The following is a 26,076-nucleotide window of genomic DNA, read 5'->3' as shown; positions in this document are numbered from 1 at the left end:
AATTTATTTAGACACTTGAGGAAAATTTTTCTTCAAACTTGCGTGCTACTGCGTAGCGCGTACATATTCCGGCCAGAGGGTGAGAGTTCTCCATATATTCTCCGAATTTCAAATGAGATAAAGTGAAAAAGCCAAAGCATGGATCAAAGCCAGAGATCAATAGCAGCAACAGCATCTGCTTCCCGCGGCTACCAGTTCCACCCAGCACGAGCTGCCATTATCGATCTCTTTAATGTGTATTTAGGAGTAAATTGCCTTCTCACTCGTTTCTCCTTCTTCTTCTTGTACATATGCCCATTTTATTTATGCCTATTTAGCTCAATTGAATTGAATTTCAATTTGTTAGCAGAGAAGCAGCCGCCAAAAAGCTGATGATTCGACCCGCGAACCACCGTGAGTTTTATATAACGTAGTTGCTTATGTAGGGTTTTGGGTTTAGCCACCTTCTCCATTTGGGAAGTAGAAAATCAAGTTGGTAATAGTGAGGCAACTTAGAAGCTATACTTTTTGCTGATGAAATTTTGATAATATTGAAAAGTTGCTGTTTGTAATGTTCCTATTAATGTGTTTTCATTTTGTTGTTAATGAATTTTCTTTTTAACGTTTAGATGATTCTTTTATTGCTTGGTTTTGTTTGATGGTTGTTAAATTTAACCCGAACACACCAATCTTCAGGAACAAGGCACAAAAGCGAGTACTTGCTCTTAACAGGGAGCTCCCTCCACGAAATGAGCAATTCCTTTTAGATTTTGAGCAACTGCAGAGTCAGTTTCCGGTGGGTTTTTAAATGTTTAAGTTCACCCTATGATTAAGTCTTTAATTCTGTTTAATTCTGGAATGGTTGTTAACAATGAGGCTTGTATATTGATAATGTGGCATATACCTCAGGACCAAGATCAGCTGCGGTCTGTCACAGAATCTGTGCTCATATCTCTGGTTGTTCAGTGTTGCAGTCATGCCCCACGGGCGGAATTTCTTCTTTTTGCTTTGCGGAGCTTATGCAGTAATAATATGGGATACATTAACTGGGATACTTTCTTGCCGTCCCTTCTTTCTTCTGTATCCTCTGCAGAAATGTCAGCAGGTCAGGCTGTTCAACCAATGCCAGTTATTTTATCTATGAATTTGTCACAGAATGGGATTCCTCCTTCCAGTGCAATCCCCAATTCATCCAATTTTCAGTCTTCAAATCCTACATCTCCATTGCCTTCAGTTCATGGTATCGGTTCTCCTGCCCAATCAGCAGTTGAACCATCATCTGGTGCAACTATGTCTCCTGTTAAGTCATCTGATATCCCTGGTAATGGTCAACAATCTACAACAAGGGTTAACTTATCTATAAGGGATAATGCCATAAGCAGCCTACGCCAGCTATGTTGCAAGATTATTTTAATTGGTCTTGAATTTAATTTAAAGCCAGTGACTCATTATGAGATTTTTCACCATATGTTGAATTGGCTGGTTAATTGGGATCAAAGACAACATGGAGTTGAAGAATCTGATGGTGTGAAATCATGGAGGCCTGACAAAGCTCTAACTGAATGGCTGCACAGTTGCCTGGATGTTATTTGGTTGTTGGTTGATGAAAATAAGTGCAGAGTGCCCTTTTATGAATTATTGCGCAGTGGGCTGCAGTTTATTGAGAACATACCAGATGATGAAGCTTTATTTACACTCATCTTGGAGATCCATAGGAGGCGAGATATGATGGCCATGCATATGCAAATGCTAGATCAACACCTTCATTGTCCCACATTTGGTACTCATCGGATTCTGTCTCAAACAACGCCTAACATTTCTGTTGAAGCAGTAGCAAACTTGCGCTATTCCCCAATAACATATCCAAGTGTACTTGGAGAACCGTTGCATGGAGAGGTGATACTTCTTTTAATTAGAATCTGCGAAAGTTTTGCTTCAATCTGGTGAAACAATGTTATTCTTGAGGCTTTTCTATGTCATTCTCTTCAATTTGACTGGTAGTATTTAATTCCAGCAAGTATTTTAAGTGAAGATGAATTGTTGATTTGGTAACTTGTTGCATGAATATTAGGGTTTGGTATATGCGAGTCTGTTTCACTTGGAGAAATCCGAGCCAACAAGTTTCTGCTGTGCATAAAATCCTGTGCTTTATTTATTCTATTTTTATCATTATTATTATTTGATTCTGCTTCTGAAGCTATACATGTGTTGTTGCTTGTCAAGGTATGGAGGTTAAAATGTTCTCTTTATATTTTGTAGGATCTTGCAAATTCTATTCAGAGGGGAAGTTTGGATTGGGAGAGAGCTTTGCGTTGTATAAGACATGCTCTTCGCTCTACTCCATCACCTGATTGGTGGAAGCGTGTGCTCCTTGTGGCTCCTTGCTATAGGAATCCTTCTCATGCACCTACTCCTGGTGCTGTTTTCACTTCTAGCATGATTTGTGAGGCGACCATTGATAGAATTGTTGAATTGTTGAAGTTAACGAATTCAGGCAAGTATCTCTTCCTTTTGCTTTTACTCTGTCATCTACATATGATGTGTTTGCTGACTCTATTTTATGATGTTTTCTATATTGAATTTCTGATACTATTGATCAATCAATTACATTGCATATTTTTTATGCTGCCAGGCCAGACCTTATGCTTCTATTCTTTCAGAAATTTTTAACATTTGAAGATGTCGAGTGAGAAATGTAGTAGATGTGTTTGTCATGGTAACTCTGTATATGGAAGTTTCTAAACCTGCCCATGTCCATTTTTCAGCAGTATTTTAAAATTTTCTCTATCTTTATGATTTCCTTAATGCAGCTGGTTTAGTTACTGATTTTATCAAATATATTTTAAGCGCACTCTTATACCTTCTTTTTTTTATGAACTGCAGAAGTAAATTGTTGGCAGGAGTGGCTTGTCTTCTCTGATATATTTTTTTTCCTTATGAAGAGTGGGTGTATTGACTTTGTCGATTTTGTGGATAAGCTAGTTTCACGTCTCACAGAGGGTGACCAGCACATTCTCCGCACAAATCATGTGACATGGCTGCTTGCCCAAATTATTCGGGTTGAACTTGTGATGAATGCGTTAACTTCTGATGCTAGAAAGGTTGTTTTAGAGTGTAAAATTCTGATGCCTTTCTACTGCTGCCATATATAATTGCACCTTCTTTTGCACTTTCATCGTGTATTTGACATCATTTAATTTTTCCTTACTATCTTAACTCATCCATTGTTGGCATTTAGTGGGCATTTTCTTTATGATGTATAAAGGATTTGTGTTTGAGATTTAACTTAGTCCTATGGCAAACTTGGGCATTGCAATTTTGCTGGCAGGTAGAAACAACCAGAAAGATTATATCATTTCATAGAGAAGATCGAAGTTCAGATCCTAATAATCCTCAAAGCATTTTGCTTGATTTTATAAGCAGTTGTCAAAATTTACGTATTTGGTCATTGAACACATCAACAAGGGAATATTTAAATAATGAGCAGCTTCAGAAAGGAAAACAAATAGATGAATGGTGGAGAACAGTGACCAAAGGTAAATTTCTCTGCAATATATTTGTGGATTGAACTTTTAAATTTTATAATGGAGTTCTTGTCAGTGATTAGAATTAGAATACTGCTTTTAAATGTCCAGCACATTTACTGTCTTTTCTACTTCACAGTTGTCATGATAATTATATAGTCATACTATATTAATTTTTGAGGTTCTTCTCATCATGGTGTGAGCTTGTGCAATTTGTTTCTGTTTGTGCCTGTCAATTTTTATGATAAAAGAAAAAAAATATTGACACAGGAGAAAAAAAACTAACAATTACAACTAGGAGAATAATGTCCTTCTTCAAAAAATTACAAGGAAGAAATCAAAAGATAAAATGAGCATATTATAGCCTTTCTGTCCTGAAGAATGTCCCCAAGGAACAGAAACTTCAGATAGAACCCCAAAAGTATAAACCCAAAAATGCCATAAAAACTTTTATTCCACAGTAATTCTGTTGGCAAAACTTATTCCCAAAATCTTAGTTTTTCTTAGCAGCCATGCATATCGGTACCAATCTAGCATAAAAATAAAGCCTTTTTGCCTTCTTCCACAATGTCTGGAACTCAATTTTGATGAGTCTTCCAGACTTGCAAGGGAAATCTTTTTTCCATCAAAAATACCAAGTTTCTTTTTTCAGATGAACTAGGGAAAAGAGCAATGCAATAAAATATAAGAGCAATATTTCCTATTTCTATATCATGAAATGCAAACATCTGGAGCAAGTGCTTTATTAGGTCTCTACTTGTGATAAATGTTTTGTATTAATCCCTGTTGAGGACTTTTGGCCAGACGAAAAGCCTTGTATGGGACCTTAGCTAGCTAGATATGATTAGGCAAAGGAAAAAGGCAAAAAAGGAAATCATATAACAGAATAAAAAAATGATCTGGAAAAATCATAACTAAAAAATCCCTACTGTTCTGCCTTGCCTAAATGAAGGACGATAAGAGTTGATGTCTTAATGGTATTGAGCAAGAGGTGAAATGTATTAGGACAATAAGTATGAGCAAGAAGGTTACTGGTTTTGTGTGTACCGTTATGGGACAGTATCTATGCTCCACTATGGTGCTGTAGGATATTATCTTTTGCATATGGTTCAGGAATTATTTGTACATTTAAATAAAGCATTATGTGAACAAAGTAGGGGTTGCTTGCTTAGTGCTGTGACCCTAGTTGTCTTGTTACCATTTTCTGCTTCTCCATTTTTGTCTTTTAATTGGGATCATTTGACACTAGCCACAATAACTTTAACTTCTAAATTATTGGTTCTTCACACGCTTATATCTCTATAATACTATAAAACAACCAACACAAAAATACACGTTAAAAAGCATGTTGTTATAACTCCTTCCTACAAAAGCCTAACATCCTCAAAGATTTCTTATGTTCTTTGACAATTCTAAGAGAAGGATCCAACAGTTTACCTGGATCCCTCTATCAGATAATAGTTTCGAGTATTGCCATAATTTTATTGAGAGTTTACCTAGATTATGTGATGAAGGTTTTTTTTTTTTTGGTGGTAATTCCATTATATTTCTAATGTCTTTTACTTTCTGTTTCAGGGGACCGCATGATTGATTACATGAATATGGATGATAGATCGATTGGAATGTTTTGGGTTGTGTCCTACACTATGGCACAGCCAGCTTGTGAAACAGTGGTGAACTGGTTGTCCTCTGGTGGAGTTTCTGAGCTTTTACCAGGAGCAAATATGCAGTCCAATGAGAGGTTAATGGTGATGAGGGAAGTAAGCCCATTACCAATGTCATTATTATCTGGCCTTTCACTGAATCTATGTTTGAAGTTGGTCTTCCAACTAGAAGATTCTTTATTTGCTGGGCAGGTACTGCAATTTTTTCTTGCTTATCTCCAAGTTAATATTTGGGATAGGATCCTAAAAACTTATAGATGAAATTTATGGTTGTTTGCAATCAGTGTCTTCCATGAATGCCTAGAATAATGTTATAAGAAGCTGCTATGAGGAAGATGCTGGATAGTGCACACAAGGTTGAGGGAATAATAACATGACAGATAAGAGAGAGAGAGAGAGAGAGGTGAAAGGCACAAGAGGAGATGTTTGTTAACGGGAGCCTGGCTAGGTGGTGATTGGGGTGGAAAGGGGAAAGTGGGGAATGGGAAGCATTCTCTTTATGATATGTAGAAGATGCTATCCACATCTATAATTTTAGTCACATTGTTTCTTTTCATTATCCTATCCAAAGAATTTTCCATTAGAATAATAAAATTTGCTTAAACTATTAGTTTTCTTTTCAAAAATGAAAAAAAAAAGGAAAAAAAGTAGAAATGAGAAATAATAAATCATGAAATATGGTTTTTCAAATTGCTTCAAATGTTTTTCATTAGGTCCTCTACCACCACTCGGAGTTACTGGCTAACCCTGCACTGCTGCCTGTCCACCACCATTGATTGTTATCATCATTTTATTACCATTATTACAGTCACCAAAATCCATCAATAGCAGAATCACCACCACCACTATGAAGACCTACTACATCTACCATCACGACCAAAATGCCTCAACACCATTAAATATTTCATTGCCACTACCATTCACACCACAATCATCATACCACTAACTTCTCCGATCAATTCTACAATTACTTCGCACTACTATCATTGCCTTGATGGTTTTATTTAGTTTTATATAATTTAAAAATGACCGAAGAGTTTTTAGAAAACAAAACAGAAAACTATAAGCAGTTTTGGTTTTCTAATTTACAAAAAGAAAGGGTTGTAATGGTCCCAAAGGAGACATATTCATTCCCTTCTACGCTTTTGTAGTATAAATATTGAAGCATGCAATGCTCATTTCGAAAAATACTATCTAAAAGAAAGTGCATATTATGCTATATAATAAATTTCCATTTGCTCAGGATCATGAAATGAATATGATGAAGACATTAAACAGGAAAAAGCATCAACAATGCTTAAAAAAATTTTAGCAAGGGGAATTATTCATGATTATGATGAACTGAAAACTTGTGGTTAGCTGCTTATGCCTTGGGAAACAAGTTGATGACGGAAGGATGAAAAAAATGAATGTGTTATGAGGATAGCATAGAATTAACTGACTTCTAAAACATTGTAGGAAGCGTTTTAAAGCTTATGGTCTCTCCCTGACCTTTATTATCATCAAATGATATGTTCTGAGTGGATATGTACAATTTATGATGAGCCAAAGGAATTATTTGTGCTTTAATTGTTACTTCCAGGATTTTATGACTTCTTACTGTATGTTAGGGCATGGGCTGTCAATTCTTCAGAATAGAAGTGATTATACCCAGTTATTGATTTCACAACTTATTTGTTTCTGTGATAAAGAACAAGCAACATACATTAGAAAATGCATCTATTCAGCACTTTGAAAGTTCGTGTCTAATATACTTTCTATATGAAGTAGAGACTATATATCATGAACCCAAGGCTATTTTTCTTTTTTCCTTCCTGTGATTTAGTCTAATAAAAAATTTTCAGTTGCTAGGATCGAATAGTTTCTAGTGTTGATACTAGTTCATCAGATGTCTACTAGTTTGACAATTGCTTTTGATATGATTCTAATGTTTGGTGCAGGTTATTCCTAGCATTGCAATGGTTGAAACTTATTGTCGATTGCTGCTCATTGCACCTCATTCATTGTTTCGCTCACACTTCAGTGTAATTCCCTTTACCTTCAAAATTATAGTTGGTGGATAAATTGCTTGTCTTGATGCATGGAATAGATAGTGAAGTTATTCTAGTATCTCATAGGAAAAGCCATATGAATGGTGAAGTTGATGATCTACAAATTTGTCAGTGGTTTCTACCTTTCTTAAATATTTTTCTCTCTTACTAGAATGGTTCAACTCATATTGTGTTTCTGTCATTGACATGATTAGAGTGCCTTAGATACGGGCCATTACATATGAATGTAATAATCGTGGCCATTATGAGCTTGAATGTTTATTTCTTTTCCTTTTTTCCTCTTTTGCTTTTCAGAAATTCATTCTGCTTTCTGATGTGTAGTTGGCTAGATTTTGACTAAAAAGTAAGAGCGTTACCATTCTTAATGAAAATTAATTATTTTTTCTCAAAGATAAAAATAAGTAATTATTGTACTTGTTATTGTTAAGTCATATAAAAAAATTAACAAAGAAATGCACTTTTCTAATCCACAAACCAAATTAGTTAGCCCATCTGTGAGAAACATGAATAAAATAAAATTGAATCTTAAAATTTTCAGATTTAAGTTTGAGCATAAATTTATAAGGGAAAAGTTCAAATTTAAGTTTAAATATAATGCTCAAAATTAACAACCTGAAAAATTTGTAAATCCTCGTATATTGACATTGTAGTGGGTTGAAAATTGAAATTTCCATACATACAACAAAAAGTCTAGGATATTAACAATGATTTGGAAAAAGAGACTAGAAAAGTTGTATTTTGCCTTACCTTTTGCAAGGGCATTACGCTTGAACCTAAACCTTAGATTTTGCTGTTGACTTGCCAAATTACATAAGCCCGTTAGAAATTTATTGAGCAAGAGGATTTGAGCCGCTTGTGCAAAGTGGGAGGAGAAAAAAATTTGTGTATTGCTACATAATGGCTATCATGTCCATGATTCTAGAAATGCTGTTACAAAATGAGATTTTTAATGGCTTTTTAAAATTCGAAATTTCGTTATGCAGTCACTGTTACGATGTACAGAGGCCGCTTTTAATTCAACTTGTAATGACCTACAACAGGTAGGTAAAGTTGTTGTGTATTTGCAGTACAATCTATGAAACCAACCAAAACCATTCTGTAAAGAGTAGAAGATAATTACTATTTCCTACTCATCATTCTTTAAAAGATGATTAGCTACAGATGATCTTGCACAAAATGGCTAGATAAAACCTTGAACTCTTTTATGGCAAGCAATTCATGCTATTGTACTAACAGTTGGAATTTTTATCAGGGATAGCTGGAGGATCCTTAAATTCTTGCTTCTGACTCTTGAATGTTTTGAATTAAGTGTTTACTCCTTTTCTCTTCTTCATCTGTAATCTTCATTCCACTTGTGTTTAGGTTCAGCCATTTTCATTTCTTGTGCTTGTATATTATGTGAGAATGCAACAATTAATATTATGCGAACATGCCTTAATTTTTCACTCTGCAGCATTTGGCACAGAGGTATCCATCCTTGTTGAGCAAACCTGGAGTGACTCTTTTGGTGTTTGAAATTGTTAACTATCGGTTACTTCCACTGTACAGGTAATAACCTGTTCAGTCCATCTGGCAAATAGTACTGCTCTTTTTCTCTTGCAGCAATGATGATTTGCATAGTGTGTTGGAATTCAAAGAGGTTAGGTTAGGAATTCTGAATGCATGCAACTTAAAATTGTAATAATTTCTATTCATTCTCTTCATGACTGTATACAGTCTCATTCATGGGCCCCTCTTCTGTTTGCTTCCCATATGCATGGGCTGCTTCCCGTTTGTCACTTTTCAATTTGTTTACTTATTGTAAACAATGCTTTGATTTCATAGTTCTTATTAGAAATGGTTGCTTTAGATGCTACAAAGTTCAAGGCTTAGCCACTGATTGTAAAAACTAATTTATTAGTGACTTGTACATTTTTTGTAGGTACCAAGGGAAAAGCAAATCATTGATGTATGATGTTACCAAAATAGTTTCTACTTTAAAAGGGAAACGAGGGGATCATCGAATATTTAGGCTGGCAGAAAATCTGTGCATGAACCTAATTTTATCACTGAGAGATTTTTTCTCTGTGAAAAGAGAAGGGAAGGTATAATTCTATGACCATGAGACGGAAACTCCCACCACCACCACCACCCCGCACCACGTGGCGCACCCCCACCCCCCCCACCCCCTCTTCCCCTCTTCTCTCCCCCTCTTTATCATTTCTCAGCTAAGTTAAACTAAGATTTTTTTGTTGAATCTTTTTTCAGGGTCCAACTGAATTCACTGAAACTTTGAATCGTGTAACCATAATTACTCTTGCCATTATCATCAAAACTCGTGGAATTGCTGATGCTGATCACTTACTTTATCTTCAGACTATGCTAGAACAGATAATGGCAACTAGCCAGCACACATGGTCAGAAAAAACATTACGCTACTTTCCTCATCTTCTTCGTGACGCTTTGATTGGGAGGATAGATAAAAGAGGGCTGGCTATTCAAGCCTGGCAGCAGGTATATCATTCAACTTATTTTCTTTGCTTTTATTTTTTCAATAATTTTGTTGTTTAATTACTTTTATGTTGCTGGATGATATTCATTATTGGTGAAAAGTTTACATTAACTTGGTACAAAGGATGTTCTACATCATGTCTTTGTGAATATTCTTCTATCATTATACTAACTATACTATTTGTCTTCTACAATACAAAGGAAAAGCATGTGGGGCCATTCTCACATTGTTCTTATCCCACATTGAGGATGCAAAAATTCTCAATCACAGGATCCTTAATGTTTCAATGTATTGAAACCTGAGGTCGAGTTTTTTTGGGATAGAGAGAGAATAATGCAGAAGACCATTCTCATTACTGGTAAAATTAACGTGATTTTGAAGGACTGATCCTTCCATATTTTCAATATGCCCAGAGAATTGGTTTAGTTTGTTAGGTATTAACAGTATTATTTATCCAAAAAATGAAAAATAAATTTATTCTTTGACTAAAGTGTTTGGTTTAGAGTCAATGAATGCTGTTGAGGTTCTGTTTTATTTAGGTTTTGTGATCTTATGTGCTCTCACCCACACCAAATCAAACTGTAAATAAGAGAGAACAAAAGAAACGAGGGTTTCTTCCTTTCTTACTGTTAGGTATCTGAAGGAAAAGGGAAAAAAAAAAGACAGAAGAATAACGATTTAGAAGAACAAAAGTATTGCTACGTGAATGCTTATTAGTATTTTTAGTTTTATTTTATTTTAATTATGAGGGATTATTTTCATTTAGCTACTGGTTAGAATTTAGAATATATGATGGTTTTTAAGACATTAATATCTATAATAGTTTAGTTTTATTTTATTTGGATTGGAAAAATATTTTTACTTGTCTATTTAACTGTTAAATTTTACATGGTATTGGTATGAATAGTTGTCTTACCTCTCTCAAGCGCGCACTTGTGCTTGCGCCTTGCACCTAGGCCACAAGACCCCTCTGTGCTTTAGTGCACGGCCTTTATTAACTATGTTGCAACTTTGTGGAACTCTAAATTAGGCAGATCTAACTGTGAAATAATTATTTTTTTGACTACTTCCAAGTGTGTTGTACAAATTGCTTGAGGGTTCGGTCAATATTAGAATGTGTACGCATTTTGCAGGCAGAGACGACTGTGATTCACCAATGTACTCAGCTTCTATCACCATCTGCTGATCCTAGTTATGTTACGACTTACATCAACCATAGTTTTCCTCAGCACCGACAATATCTGTGTGCTGGTGCATGGATACTGATGCAGGGGCACCCTGAAAACATTAATAGTGAAAAACTGGTATGACTCTGCAACCATTTAATTGCTTTACCGGGAAAAAGAAATTGATGAATGATTATTTCCTGGCTAAATTGGATTTATACCCCTAAATTTTGAGGCACTAGCTATGTGACCCCCTACTTTCATTCTGGGGCTTTACTTCAATAAGTTATTCATCCAACTCCACTTCTAAAATTGAGGAATCTGTACAAGTGACTTGAAAATATTATTAAACAGCCACAGATCATCAAATTAAAACACATGTAATGCAAGAAAGTGGGGGCTGATGAGGGTTGAGGGAGAAAAGAGCTCTAAGATAAGATGGAGAGATTCTCTTAATAAATCATTTTATAGGTTATTTGTGTGGGATATGCTTTTAATTATGTTGATTTTATTGGAGTTAGATGGAAAGATCAGATGGAAAGATCAGTATAAGATTGCTTAAATTTCAAGGTTCTACTCTAAAAAAGATTTAAAGTACAGAGTTCACTTTACATGCTGCAGTTGTTATGGGATATCTGACAAGTTTAGCTTTATTTCTACATTGTCTTTTTTTAGCAATAAATATCTTTTGTATAATGGAGTTCAGGCACGTGTTTTGAGAGAATTCTCCCCTGAAGAAGTGACAGCAAACATATATACCATGGTGGATGTTCTACTTCACCATATTCAGATGGAACTTCAGCATGGACATTCGTTACAGGTTTCTCTCTTTTTCCCTGCTTATTCTTGTGGATTCTATGTACTTAGGCTTGCACCTGCATGGTCAACTATTGACTTTGTGCTGTTATGTTTCCCCCTTAACTCTCTAGGACCTTCTGTTGAAAACTTGTGCAAACCTTGCATTCTTTGTTTGGACGCATGAGCTTCTTCCTTTGGATATTTTGCTTTTGGCCCTTACTGACCGTGACGACGATCCTCATGCTTTGCATATTGTGGTATGCATTTCTTACAATTTATCCTTTTTTTGTATTTTGTATTCGTTAAATTGTGGCTATTTTTGTATGAATCATCATTTATTTTCCTCTTTTGCTGAGAAGAGATTTTATTGTGGGGGAAAAATTTTTAAGGAAGAAAGAATGGGTTTACAAACATGCAGGACAAGGATCGTCATAATTTTATGACCATTTACTTCATTCTGATATTATCTTGTATCTCATTCTTATGGTGCATTTGTGCTGTAGTCAATTAAGAAATTTGATGATTTATAAACTTGACTCAACTCAACATTGATCCCTCTTTAGTTTAGGCTGCATGTTAAGTAAGATTCTTTGATTTGAAATTTGATGATATATGATAAAACCCATATGGTTTTTACATGCATTGCAAGACTTTGGGAAAGCATGATTTTAGGTTTTGGCTATTGGGAAAAAGGGTCCCAGGTGGGGCCCAGTCCAGATGAAAAATATATACTTGTTTGAAATGAGTCATAGGATTACGTATACAGTTACCATTAGGGGTGAGGAGTTTGATTCAAACCGAAAAAACCGATTGAACTGATCTAATTTAGAAATTTGGTTCACTTTATTTAATAATTCGGTTTTGGTTTTCATTTTTAGGATTTTCGGTTTATTTGATTTGGTTTTTAAAGGAAAAATTTTGGAAAAAAAAAGAACCAAACTGAAGTTTGATAAACGCTGCATTTTGATTTTTACTTTAGGTGTATGTAACTTGGTTCACTTTTCCCTTCTCACGCTGCAGCCATTCCCCTTGTCCCTTTGCCTTTGTTACTCTGCCCTCTCGGTTTCCCTTAGTTTTCCTGTTTCCCCTTTCGTTTTCTTTTCCATTGAAGCCTCACAATTGATTCTCCTCACCTCTTTTGCTCTGTTTCTTTTGCTTTATCCACGAGCTGAGACAAAAATCAACAATGGCCTCTCATACTCTGTTTCTTTTCACGGAGCTTCGCATTGCCAAAGTCAATGGTGTTACTCCTAACAAGCTTGCCAATGTCATCACGTCTTGAGAATGGGTCTCCACAACAGGAAGGTCTGGTTAAAGTAATGGTCATGAGAATTACAGACTAGACGACTTTGTCTATTGGCTTCTTGTGCATTTCCACATCAGGGACTTTACTTTCCTTGTTTTGAGAGGTGGATATTTTGTTGTCTCATTTGCAGTTTTCCTTTCTCCATGATCAAATTTTCTTGCTTTATCTCTTAGAAAATATGGGTTTAGATATTGTTCTAAAATTCTTACCATGTGATAAAGTATTTTTGATTTTATGCTAGAAATAGTTGAAGAGATTTGATTTTCAATCAATATCTCCATAAAGAAGTGAACTATTTCTGAGAAATGTGACGGTTTGAAATTTCCTAATATCTATGAAAGGATTTAAACTTGTTGGGATATGAAAGAAAACAAAGAGAAACACAGTCAGACAGTTATAAATAAAGCCCAAGTTTATCGATCTCGTTGGCAAATACCTAAATTTAAGGAAACCCTTTCTTTCGTTCCTCTTCTCTTTTTGAGAAAAGAACTGATTCAAGTCAGTCTTAGGACTATTTTCACTTCCATGTGATAAAAGAAGAGGTTATTTCTAGGTGTTATCTTAGATATGTCTTGTGGTGTTTGATTTGATAATGCCATTTATCTTATGTCCTAACGTGCAAAATTCTTGTTTTGAGTTGTTTGCTGTGTGTGTACTGATGTCATAATGGATGTTGCAGATCAGTTTACTTGATAGGCAAGAACTTCAACAAAGATTGAAATTGTTCTGTATGAATCGTGGGCCTCCTGAGCATTGGCTTTTCTCCGGAATATTCAAGCGTCTTGAATTGCAGAAGGCACTTGGCAATCATCTCTCATGGAAGGACAGGTCAAGTCTTTTATATCATGTGTTGCCTAAATTGGAATTATATAACATGGTTTGTATGTTAATTTTATAAGACTTGATGGTAATTCATGACTTTTGTGGTCAAACTGATGTGTGGTAATACGTGGAACTTCAGAACCAAGTGAAAGCTTACTTCTGCATAGTATATTAAACTTTTGATGAAGGTGATATCTGGAAGTTCTTTTAAGGAAATCTGATGCTTAATTATCAAATTAGACAAAGATAAAAATGTACTGGCAACAGCTAATTGTATCCATATAATGAAAGTAGAGCTGCTAATAAGCAAACTTGGTGACTATTTTCTGTCATTTTCATCTCACGTGTTCTACTGAGAGTTGAAATTCACAATAATGAAACCAGGCAAAGAATACTGGAAAACCCTGGTCCAGAACTGAAAAACCAATTGAAAGACAAGGTTAACCAAACCAGTTTGTTTGGTTTCAGTTTCATTTTTTATTATTTACAAACTGCAGTTGACCTCATTTTTCAACAATAAAAATTGTGGCGGTGCTTTTGTTATTAATTGTTAAATTCGGAGAGAGTGCTGGTCAAATTACAATTTAATTCATTTTAATTCAGGCTAATATAATTGATTAGATTGTTTTATGCATTAAAATGATTAGCCAAGTCAATGTTGTAATCTAACCATTTATATTTACCTTTTTATGTTTATACTTTACCAATGTGGGATTTATAATCCCAACACTCCCCCCTCAAGTGGAACTACATGGTTGTCACTTGACAATTAGTTTATATTTTTAACTCAATACGGGCCCAGTTAACTCATAATCCAATCCTGGCTTTGATACCATGTTAAATTCGAAGAGAGTGCTGTTCAAATTACAATTTAATTTATTTTAATTCAGGCTTATATAAGTAATTAAATTGTTTTACACATCAAAATGACTAGCCAGGTCAATGTTATAATCTAACCATTTATATTTACCGTTTTATATTTATACTTTCTCGATGTGGGATTTATAATCCCAGCATTAATAAAAACCAATAATAAAATAATTTCTTGTAAAAATTGTGCAATTCTGTGTTAGAAGGCTGGAATTTGTATATCCTTTCTGCAAGCCTTGCAAGATTACTTGAAGAATGAACTTTTCATGGTTTGTTTATCCTAGCTTGCCATAATTCACATGTTATGCATGTGGACATTATTTTTGCAATAAATCCTGGAATTTTTTTTTTTTTTTGGTTTATTTTGTGTATATTCATTTAAAAAGATTATCAAGTTATAGTTTAAACCTTTTATTGATACAAAAATTAGGGTTTCATTCAAAGCAAGGAAGTATAGCATGTCTAGATCTTCTGAATATTTTGATTGTATGTTTTAGGAATTAATTGAATAATTTGTGACACTCAGTGCCCATAGTAATCAAGGAATTTCACAATTTACAAGCTTTTGATTTATTCTAATTATTTACTAGAATATAAAGGACTATTTGTTAAAAAAATTCTTACATTTTAAGCCTTACATGTATGCGTGTGTGTGTGTGGATTATTAGCTACAGTTTGAGTTGGAAGGTCAATATTTGACTAAGATTTTTCTTTATAATTAGTACATTTTATGAACCCAAAATAAATTTATTGTCATAGTTAAATCTAGATTTATGAAGACAGCTTCATTAAACTGCTCGTTATACGCTCTGCAGGTATCCCACATTCTTTGATGATATTGCAGCCCGTTTACTTCCAGTAATCCCTTTAATTGTTTATAGGCTTATTGAAAATGATGCCATAGATCCAGCTGATAGAGTTTTGGCCATGTATTCTCCATTTCTAGCATATCACCCCTTAAGATTCACATTTGTTCGTGATATACTTGCATATTTCTATGGTCATCTTCCAGGAAAGCTTATTGTACGAATACTAAATGTTCTTGATCTAAGCAAGGTATTTATATCTCCTCTTCCCTATTCCCCATTTTTGTGCTGATTCTTTTTGTTTCTTTGTTTCACTGCTTGGGGATGTTGCTTTTTCCTTCCTGCTTTAATTTTATATTGATTACAAATTTGTTTCAGATCCCATTTTCTGAGTCATTCCCACAGCACATTAGTTCTTCGAACCCTGTCATGTGCCCACCTCCTGAGTATTTTGCTACTCTTCTGTTGGGACTGGTGAATAATGTGTTACCCCCATTAAATACCAACTCAAAATATGGATCAGTTGCAGATGGTCTATGTAATTCAATGCGCAATCTAAATTCCAAGACTCCAGCAACATCTCAATCTGGGCCAACAAATACTTCTGAGGGCCAAAAAGCATTCTATCAAATTCAAGATCCTGGAACTTATACTCAACTAGTTCTTGAAACAGCAGTGATTGAACTACTTTCACTTCCAGTGACTGCTTCCCAAATTGTATCATCTCTAGTTCAAATTGTAGTTAATATTCAACCAACTCTAATACAATCCAGCAATGGTCTGCATGGAGCCCCAAATGGTGTTGCGCAAGGATCAGGTTTACCAACATCCCCTTCTGGGGGAAGTACAGATTCCTTAGGTGCAAGTCGATCAACTCCTTCAGTTTCAGGAATCAATACTGCTAATTTTGTTTCTCGAAGTGGTTATACATGCCAGCAACTATCTTGCTTATTGATCCAAGCTTGTGGTCTCCTACTGGCTCAGCTTCCTCCTGATTTTCACTTGCAACTTTATATGGAGGCATCACGTATAATAAAAGAGAGTTGGTGGCTCACTGATGGTAAAAGATCACTTGGGGAACTAGACTCTGCTGTTGGCTATGCTTTGTTGGATCCAACATGGGCTGCTCAGGACAATACCTCAACAGCCATCGGTATGCTATTTTGCACAGTTCCATTTATCGTCTTTGTCTGCTGCTGCTGCTATTACATTTCTATTGTTGCATTTTTCTGACATACTTTAGGATAGTTTTACATATGCTGGAGGCAATGATGTAATTGCAATCCTGAATATCTTGTCCAAAATTGCAAGGGTGGCTTCACGGTTTTGTGATTATTTTATCCTTTTTTTTGTACTTTTTCTTTTGCTGGTACACCAGTCATCTTGCATATTTACTAAAGGTTGTGCAAACAGTGGTTTTTTATAAGGAAAGAACTTTGGAGAAAATGCAATCTTTATGTTACTATCATCTGGTTCCAGAATTGTCTTCATTTATTGTTCATCTTCCAGTTTTATTTGTCTTCCTACTCTTCACAAAATTTTCATATTTTTAACCATTAGGTGCCCCATTATTTCTCATCTCATTTACATTAGCTTTCTCTTTCTAGCTGAGTTCACCATTAGATGTTGGTATCCTAGATAGATGCCACTCATACTGCACGATGTTAAAATCAGTTGGCTTTATTAGTTCACAATTGGCAACTTTTGTGTCCACTGAAAGATGGCAGAGAAATATTATTAGTTAGGAACTTCATGGAATAGGCTGGCGCATGGAACTTTGACAGAATGTATTAGAAAGGTAACAGTAGCTCTGTAAAAAGGCTTGGAGCACAATAAGCTGAAAAGAATATCCACCAACCAAGTTAAGTTCATCAAGGGATCTCAAGATATATTTTTTTTCAACTCTAGTTGCTCGAAAAACCTTTAGAGACCTTACTGCCACAATTAACCTAAAATCTATTAATTATACAAGGAATCAGTGTGTGGCACCCATTTAGAATAAGCTAAAGGAGGGTCTGTGAAGATGATAGGGTTGCAGCCAAACTAGACATGCAGATGAACAGCTGCTGCTGCTGTTAAAACTATATCTTAGACATGACATTGATGTACAAAGCCTTAAGGCTGATATATTTCTTTAGTCTCAGGTAATGTGCATGCATAAAGTACCGAAGTTGTGGGCACCTTTGGGTTTGAGATGATTTTTAACATATTTCTGGTTTGATTGTTTGTGAGTTTAACTCTCATAAAAGGAATGGAGGGGAGATTCGATTGGATGGAGTTTTGGTGTCAAGTATTTAGGTTCTATTATCTAGAAGAACAGAGTTATAATTGAGGATGTAACTTGTAGGATCAAAATAGGATGGATGAAATGGAGGAGTATGACGGATATGCTATGCGACTGTAGAATCCCTAACAAAATGAAAGGTAAGTTTTATAGAACTGTGGTTAGGCTAACTATGTTATATGGGAGTAAATGCCTGAGCATCTAAGGTACAACGTATCTACAAGACTTGTGCGGCAAAAATGTGTATGTTAATATGGATGTCTAGTAACACAATAATGGATAAAATTAAAAATGGCCACATCCGCCAGAGAGTGCATACAGCACACATTGAGGATAAAGTAAGAGGGTTAAGATGGTTTGGTCATGTCCAACATAGAGCATTGAATGCCTCGATACGGAAGTGTTACAAGTTAGTGGTAGATGGCGTGGAGAGAAGTAGTAGCAAAAGATTTACAATTTTTTGATATATGTGCGGAATTGATTTCAAACAGAGCTTAATGGTGAAAAATAATCTATATAGTCGACCTCAACTAGTTTGGGATTAAAGCTTAGTAGTTGTTTGTTTTAGTTTAGTGGTATACTACACTCTACCCAGTCGTTTCCTTGTATTGGTTATAGTAACTGAAAATTTGTTGTTTGAGTTTGTTTTGTGCTTTACTACATTGTATTTATACATCATTTTTTCCTGATATGGACACTGGTCATTGTGTAAATGTTGTATTGCCAATTTGTCAGGTAATATAGTTGCCCTACTACATGCTTTCTTTAGTAACCTCCCGCAGGAATGGCTAGAACAGACACACTTAATTATTAAACATCTCAGACCGATAACATCAGTTGCAATGTTGAGGATAGCATTCCGTATAATGGGTCCACTGCTCCCACGACTTGCTAATGCTCACGCTCTTTTCAATAAGGTACAAAAGAATTGCTCATTGTTTTATACTTTCCACTTAAATGCATACTGGGTGATATTTTGAATGCAACGCTAGTTTATTTTTCTTTAATAATGTTGATTTGGTCAAGGAAAAACACATGTAGGAATAATTTTGATTTCAATCTTATTTTTTATAATTTAATATTTTCTTGTGACATTTTTTTAATCTTTGAAAAATATTTTGGAGCATTGTATAAACATATTTAGGATATTCCTATCCAGGAAATAAAGAATATTCATAATTAATTAATATTTTGTTTTATTTAGGAATTTATTTGCTGCTAATACGAGAAGTCATTGTCTATAAATATGTATGTAGCTAGATATTTTCTTAGGTTGAAATTGTGAGTAGTTAATTTGGCTTAGAGGCATGCATGCTTGCACATAATTCTCTCTTCTCCTCTCTCTTATATCTTTCTCCTCCATGCTGCGGTAACCTTAAGTATAATTCCCATATCATCTCTCATAGGTTTGCCATTTATTGTGACAAATTCCCACCAATTAATTGCCTGTATAGGTTTTCTTCATTGCAACCGCTCATTAACCTTCCTTTAATTATCATTGAAACCCGGAATCCTCCAATGGATTTTCAAACTAATATTTACCAATTAAACACTCCAACTGCATCAATTAAATCTGATCCTTTCACATTCATTCAGGATCCTGCTTCCATATTTATAGGTGGATCCCATATAATGCGAGAGGATGTACTATTATATAGTGTCCTAAGGGCACTAAATAATTTTCCCCTTTGAACTCTCTCTCTCTCTCTCTCTCTCTCTCTCTCTCTCTTAGTTCTAGTCGTAACAGCAAAGGTTTATCCTCAATAATCATTACTTTATAGTGGTGCTAGGTTCAAAGTATGGTGCGGCTGAGAGATGATGGTAATTTGGTGGAACAAAGAATTTAATAGCATGAAAATCAATTTGTTTGTTTATGGTGGTGGTTTGTTGCTAAAATACTAACTTAGGTTCCATGAGTTGCAGTTTTAGTAGGAATCATACTGAGATCCATGGAGAAATACAGATCTTCGAAGTAAATGGTGTTGGCTCATTATAAGTGCACTGGGTTGGTTTTGTAGTTGATAGCAATCGAGTGAATCCAAAATCAACTCCCTAGAATATTGCAAAATGTAACCCTTAAATGCATTGGGTTGGTTTGTAGTTGATACTAATGATGACCAGACTCCCTTGAATCTTGCAAAATGTAACCCAAACCAACTCGTGCTTGTGTGAACCCAAGGAGGTCAGTATCTTATAATGACATTATTAACAAGAAACGAAATGCATATTCCAACGATATTGTAAACAAAAGAATTGTGTCAAGCTGATGGCAAAAGTGAAAAACGGTGTGCAAGAAATATGGTTTAGAAATGTGAAAATGCAGAGTAAACTTTTAATTCCCCATTTCACCATAAAGAAACTGCATATGCCTTATTCTTTGGCAAGTGTAACTTGAATCCTTTCTGGTTTCATTTTATAATAACTGCAATTATTTATCCTTTTTTTTTTTAAGAAAAAAAATTTAGTTCTTACTTGTTTTCCAGTCTTTTGATATTTTAAAACCTTTTTTCAGACCCTCTTATTACTTTTAAACACAATGGCTGATGTATTTGGGAGGAATTCACAGCCATCAACACCTGTTGAAGCATCAGAAATAGCAGATCTTATCGACTTCCTGTAAGTTTTAATTTGTTGTCCCTTCAGCTGAACATGGACTAAAATTCCATGCTACAATTGCTTCTAACCGCATAGTCGCTTACATTTGAATATTCGTTGTGTCTCTCAGTCATCATGTTGTCCATTATGAAGGGCAGGGAGGGCCTGTCCAGGCTAACAGCAAGCCTAGACCAGAGGTCCTGGCTCAATGCGGGAGAGCAGCAGAAAGTCTACGTCCAGATATACAGCATCTTCTTTCCCACCTGAAACCAGATATGACCTCTTCTATATATGCTGCTACTCATCCGAAACTGGTCCAGAATCCCTCATGATCATTGGGTTAAATTTGCATTACTCAAGCCTGATAGTGAGATAGAAATGCACTTTGAACTCAAATTATATTTGATTTAACAACTTCTTACCATAGGAATGTAGCAAAAGAGCGGCAAAAGGATCAGAACTTACTAAACTGCTTGCAGCTGTAACGATAAGGGAGAATGCATTTTACTTTCAAGGTTAGTATGCCACTCACCTCATCCCTCTCAGAGCAGGAAGATCTACACCAGCACCATTAGCAATAGAAGATGTATAAGCTTATCGTAAGTTGAAAGGTTAATAATTACTACTATTTGTAAATATGGTTCTTTGCATATGAAGTTTTGGTGGGATTGTTGAATCAAGAATATCTATATCTATCTATATAATATATATCTACTTCTATATAAATATAATAAAGTTGGTCTCAAAATAAATTTCATTAAAAAGTGACAAGAAGTGTTCAATTAAATTTTATTTTTCATATTTTTCTGTTTTTCCGTTATTCTCTTAACAATTTTACATCATCAATTGATGAGTATAAGGCATTTAATAATAATCAAAATTTATGATAGTAAGTATAATTTAAGGTGGATGAGTGGCCATATTAGACTAGATAAAGTCCGTAATGAGAGTATTAGAGAAAAGGTAAGAGTGGTACCAATTGAAGATAAAGGAGATTGAGGTGGTTTTTAGACAAGTAGAGCACATTAGGTTAGAGGATAGAAAGAAAAAAAAGGGGTAGACTTAAATTGACTTGGAGGAGATTAGTACAACATGACTTAGAAGCATTACATATTTCTGAGGATTTAACCAAAAATCATTCAGATTGGAGAAAGCGAATCCATATAGTCGATCCTAAATTTTTTTGATAAAGGCTTAGTTGAGTTGAGTTGTAAATATAATTTAATTAATATTAGGAAAATTAAAAGTCATAAATTATATAAATTAAAACTATCTTTGTAATGTTCATTATAATCATGTACTTAATTTCTTGTAATAAGAAAATTATGACAATAATTATAATTTAATTAATAATAAGAAAACTAAAGTTATAGTTATAAACTATATAAATTAATGTAACACATCAAAAATTAAATTAGTCACCTCTTTATACAATAGAATATATAATGCTCAATTAAGATTTTTTCTCAAACTTGCCAAATGATATTTTGGTAGCCAAGACCTTAAAAAAAATAACAATTTACACAAATATTACTAAGTTGATTTTTATCTTACAATAATTTATTTATTTATTTTTTTTATGTATATTCACTTTTTTTACAAGCTATCCTTAAAATAATTTAAATAAATTAATTATAAATATATTAAAAAAACTATATATTGATATTTTTATTCAATTTTTTTCTTAAAAATATTTTTATTTAATTAAAAAAATATATTAATAATTATTATACCCGCCCAAGAACGTGGGCAAAAGCCTAATTAATCCTAATTTTTAGCTTCACTTCTTCTCATAAATTAGTGAAGTTAATAATCCCTCAACAAAAATTTGTCCATATTAGCGGGTTGGTTGCAATATTGATTATTGCAAATATATTAAATATGAAGTTCTTTAAAGGATAATTGTGGGTATAATTCAGTGCTAGCTGTATACAAGTTAACTCTTCCCTCTCTCAAATAAAAAAAGTTCTTTTAAGAGATTATAATTTAACTAAATAATCAAAAAAAAAACATTAATTTTTTATGGATTGTTGCCTAACCTGAACATTTCCCATCTTAAAAAGAATATTAATCCTCCAATTTGCGATTACAAATTACAATGTGAAAAAACAAAGAGCAGATGATAAGGGAGATTAATTATTAGCGTTAATATGGAGTATTGTATGAATTGAAAGTCTTGGCTCTTAAGAGAATATTATCCTAAATATTTTTTTTTCTGCAATTTAAAAAAAAAAAATCTTTAAAAAAAGTCAAGGGTTGACAAAATTTGGGAATCCTAATTTCTGTGGGAACAAGCCTACTAGGCCTAATAGCTAGCTACAAATAATTCTTAGTTACTAATAATTCATACTTCCTATAAGCATGCTATTTTGGTCCATACCATGCAAAGTTAAGCTTAAGCTAGTGTCTGTCACATGCTAATGCCATTGGAAGACACCAAGCTACCTAGTCATGGTGGCTAGTTGGGGCTACACTCCTGTTCTTGAAAAAGCTTGAACACAAGAAGGAAACATGGTAGAAAAAGAGAAACCAAAAACAAAAGGGGCCTGAGGCCTCAACCTCTAGTCATCTTCGCCACTTTATAAAGCTTAGAAAATAGCAGCAAGTGATAGGACAGGCTAAGATGCCGGAAGCAGCAGGTGTGGCCCAACCCCAACTGTACAGTCATTGAAAACGTGTCTGATGTTCACCACCTGCCCACCCTGATGGTGATTTTTCTGAACACCCTTTTTTTTTTCACTTCATTTCTTTTTTAATTTAAAATAAATCACAAAAAAATAATCTTTGCCATTTATCTTAATTAATAATTTATTTATATATCTTAAACCCAAAAAAAAAAATTAATTTTATAATTTTTTTTAGTTGCTTCTGTTATTGCATTAACGAGGCTCAGAAAGCAACATGCATTAAAGGGCTTAAAAATAGGGACAAATAAAACAAAAGGCCTAAATCCAACATAAAATAACTGCAACCCAAAACAGATATCTTAATTTAAACTCCTAACTAGAAAACTTAGATGAGGAAAAGAGGATCAAGTTGCAGCTCAGCCTCTGCTTTTTGCTGGGCTGTCAGCAGCGAATGGAAAACTAACATCATCCAAAAGAATAGAAAGTTGCTCCAACCTAAGGGCCATTAGGATTCAACCACAAACGGCTGCTAATCTCGTCTCCTCTAAAAGTAGCATCACTTGCTTGACCAAGAAAGTAAGGCGGTAGAACTCACCACGCCCTCAATCTCCAATAGCCTTAGGGAACACTTCCAATTGAAAGAATACTAACTTTGGAAATATCGGCACCGTAAACATGTATGAACTTCTCCCACCAAACAGTAATAATTTCTAGAACCCAGAAATCTAGAAACCCAAAAGAGTTTCCACACACCAGCTCTCTTAGTAACCGATCTATTGCATATTTCCCTCTCCTTAAAGCTCTATGATTAATAGAAACAAAACCCAAATACCACTATTAAGAAGTTAAACCGGAGTAATGAGGGGAGCTCATATCATGGCTGAAGCAAAATAAGAAGCCTTCCTCTATCCAAAAGGGTCGAAAAAAGCCAACCAAAGACTACACTCCAGTCAAAAAAGAAGCAGAATAAAGATAAGAGAATATTTTTAATTTATTACATTAATAAATTAATCTTATTATTTAAATTAATCGTTAACAACACTTAAAAAAACATTACCACCTTTATTTCCATAGTAATAAGTTTGCAAAAATTAACTGTCTTTCTCGATCTCTTTCTCTATCTCTCTCTTCATATCTCTCATATTCTACTCTCTCCCACACATATTTTACTATCCTCTTTCTCCAAAAATGTACAAATCCAAAAGAATCCACAGAATGCAAAAATTTCAAATAAAGAAAAAAAATCATTTAATAATAATTTAATCTTTATATTTTAAAAAACACATTAGTTAATTTTTACATTTTTGTTTTATTAACACTTCCATCATTTTATTTATTCCTTTTAATCTGTTAATTATTAACATTTTCTTCTCCAAATTTTATTATTATAAATATTTTCATACTTAAATTTTTATTACTATTAATATTTTTGTCCCTTGTCAACCATTTTTTAGCCTTTGTCTAACGGTTAAATTAATAAAAATAAATAAATAACTAAATAATTAATAGAATCAAAAGAGATGTAATAAATCATATCTATTTTTAAAATATGAAGACTAGAACATTAATTTTAAAGGTTCCTATGGGCAAACTTATAGATTTCTATATTAGAAAATAAGAACAATATGAACAAATAATCCAATATCAAACAAAAAACCATTTCAAAACTAGCTAAAGAAAATAAATTTGAAGAAAATAAATCAAATCAACGTCAAAGAACTCTTACTATCCTCTTTGGCAGTCACCGATCATTGAGCACCGTCAATGATTGGCGGCGTCGATCACATCCCCAAGCGTGCTTGGACCTGCTGAGCATGCCTTTACTGATCACGCCCCATGCCTATCCATGACTTGCGAGTTACGATGCTGAAAAGCTTCTATCTATACAAATCTCGATCTATTTCATTTTTCGAAGATTGATGCAATCGACCTCTAAAGAAGTTTCTTAGCTAGCCATAAAGAGCGTAAAGCAAGCAGTAGAGTTGGAGTAATTCTATTGTTAATTTAAGTAGTTAGTTATTGCTGATGTCATAGGAGCTTGTATCTCACGTGTTTAGTACTTTAGCTGCTGTATATAAACTTTACTCTCCTTATCTTGAGTTTAATTGAAATTAGTAGAACTTTCTTTCATTTCTCTCATAGTTAAGAAATCTTCATGGTATCAGAACGAGTTTAGATTTAGAGAGGCAATTATTTTTCACTCTTCATTCTTTGTTGATTTCTTTCTCCGTGAAACTCCATTGAAGGAACAAGAAGAAGCTTGGTTAGGGAATCAAGAAGATGGAAGAAGTTGCCATTACTGTGGATCAAGCTGCTGCAAAAGAAATGAATAGGAATTCAATCGGAATGAATGATGCTTTGAATCTGCAATCTTCAGACCATCCAGGTATGGTTTTGGTTACCGCACCTTTGGTTGGAAGTAATTTCAGATCTTGGTCTAGGGCTATGAAAATAACACTTGGGGCAAAACAAAAGTTAGGGTTTGTTGATGGAACAATATATGTTCCAGCTGAAGGAAAGAGGGTTTTGAGCAATGAAAGAGATGTGGTTATATGGTCACATCTTGGATACTGAATTCGATATCCAAAAACCTCGCAGAAGCCTTCATTTACACTACTTCTAAGGAATTGTAGGATGAAATTTCTGAAAGGTTTGGAGAAAGCTGTAATACCCCCGTTTGCATAGCCTAGTAGATTTCACTGCTCCGGTGACCGGTGTCGGTCCGGACAATTAAGGAGATTAGAACCATACTTAAGACAACTAGAAAAGCCATAAATACAAATAATTAGTAATGTTCAATTAGTTAAGTATAAATAAGAAAAACAGAACAGAAGAAGTTAAACGAGCCGAGAGTCATAGCGATGGGTGACCTTCTCGGGAATGACTACGAAGTCATTTTAAACTCAAATTTCGAACTGTAAAAAGTGACGATGCGGTCCTTAGGACCCTTATGAACACAGTGGAAAAGAGAAAATCATGAAAAGAATCATAAGCTACCAAATAATTAGGTCAGGGAGCCGAAAGAAATATGGAATTAATTGCAAACCAGGTTGAACCGGCAAAGGGCAATTTGGTCAATTGACCCCGAGAGCT

The 26,076-nt window shown here is 34.4% G+C and overlaps 1 protein-coding gene across 1 annotated transcript; it reads left to right on the top strand.

The window, feature by feature from the left end:
• Positions 1-7: 7 nt before the first annotated feature.
• On the top strand, positions 8-21,039 carry LOC110670138 (mediator of RNA polymerase II transcription subunit 23). The gene is made up of 21 exons (XM_021832092.2): positions 8-246; positions 350-393; positions 676-775; positions 889-1,875; positions 2,239-2,473; positions 2,863-3,080; positions 3,308-3,515; positions 5,079-5,359; positions 7,108-7,191; positions 8,672-8,766; positions 9,140-9,302; positions 9,466-9,711; positions 10,843-11,013; positions 11,582-11,695; positions 11,805-11,930; positions 13,659-13,807; positions 15,487-15,727; positions 15,856-16,630; positions 18,497-18,678; positions 20,274-20,377; positions 20,487-21,039. The coding sequence occupies exons 1-21, from the start codon at positions 139-141 to the stop codon at positions 20,686-20,688; spliced, it is 4,833 nt and encodes a 1,610-aa protein (XP_021687784.2). The 5' UTR covers positions 8-138; the 3' UTR covers positions 20,689-21,039.
• Positions 21,040-26,076: the final 5,037 nt, after the last annotated feature.

Source organism: Hevea brasiliensis, chromosome 18, assembly GCF_030052815.1.
Source record: "Hevea brasiliensis isolate MT/VB/25A 57/8 chromosome 18, ASM3005281v1, whole genome shotgun sequence".
Lineage (NCBI taxonomy): Eukaryota > Viridiplantae > Streptophyta > Magnoliopsida > Malpighiales > Euphorbiaceae > Hevea > Hevea brasiliensis.
Note: the sequence above shows the minus strand (reverse complement) of the source record. Positions and strands in the feature narration are given on the sequence as shown.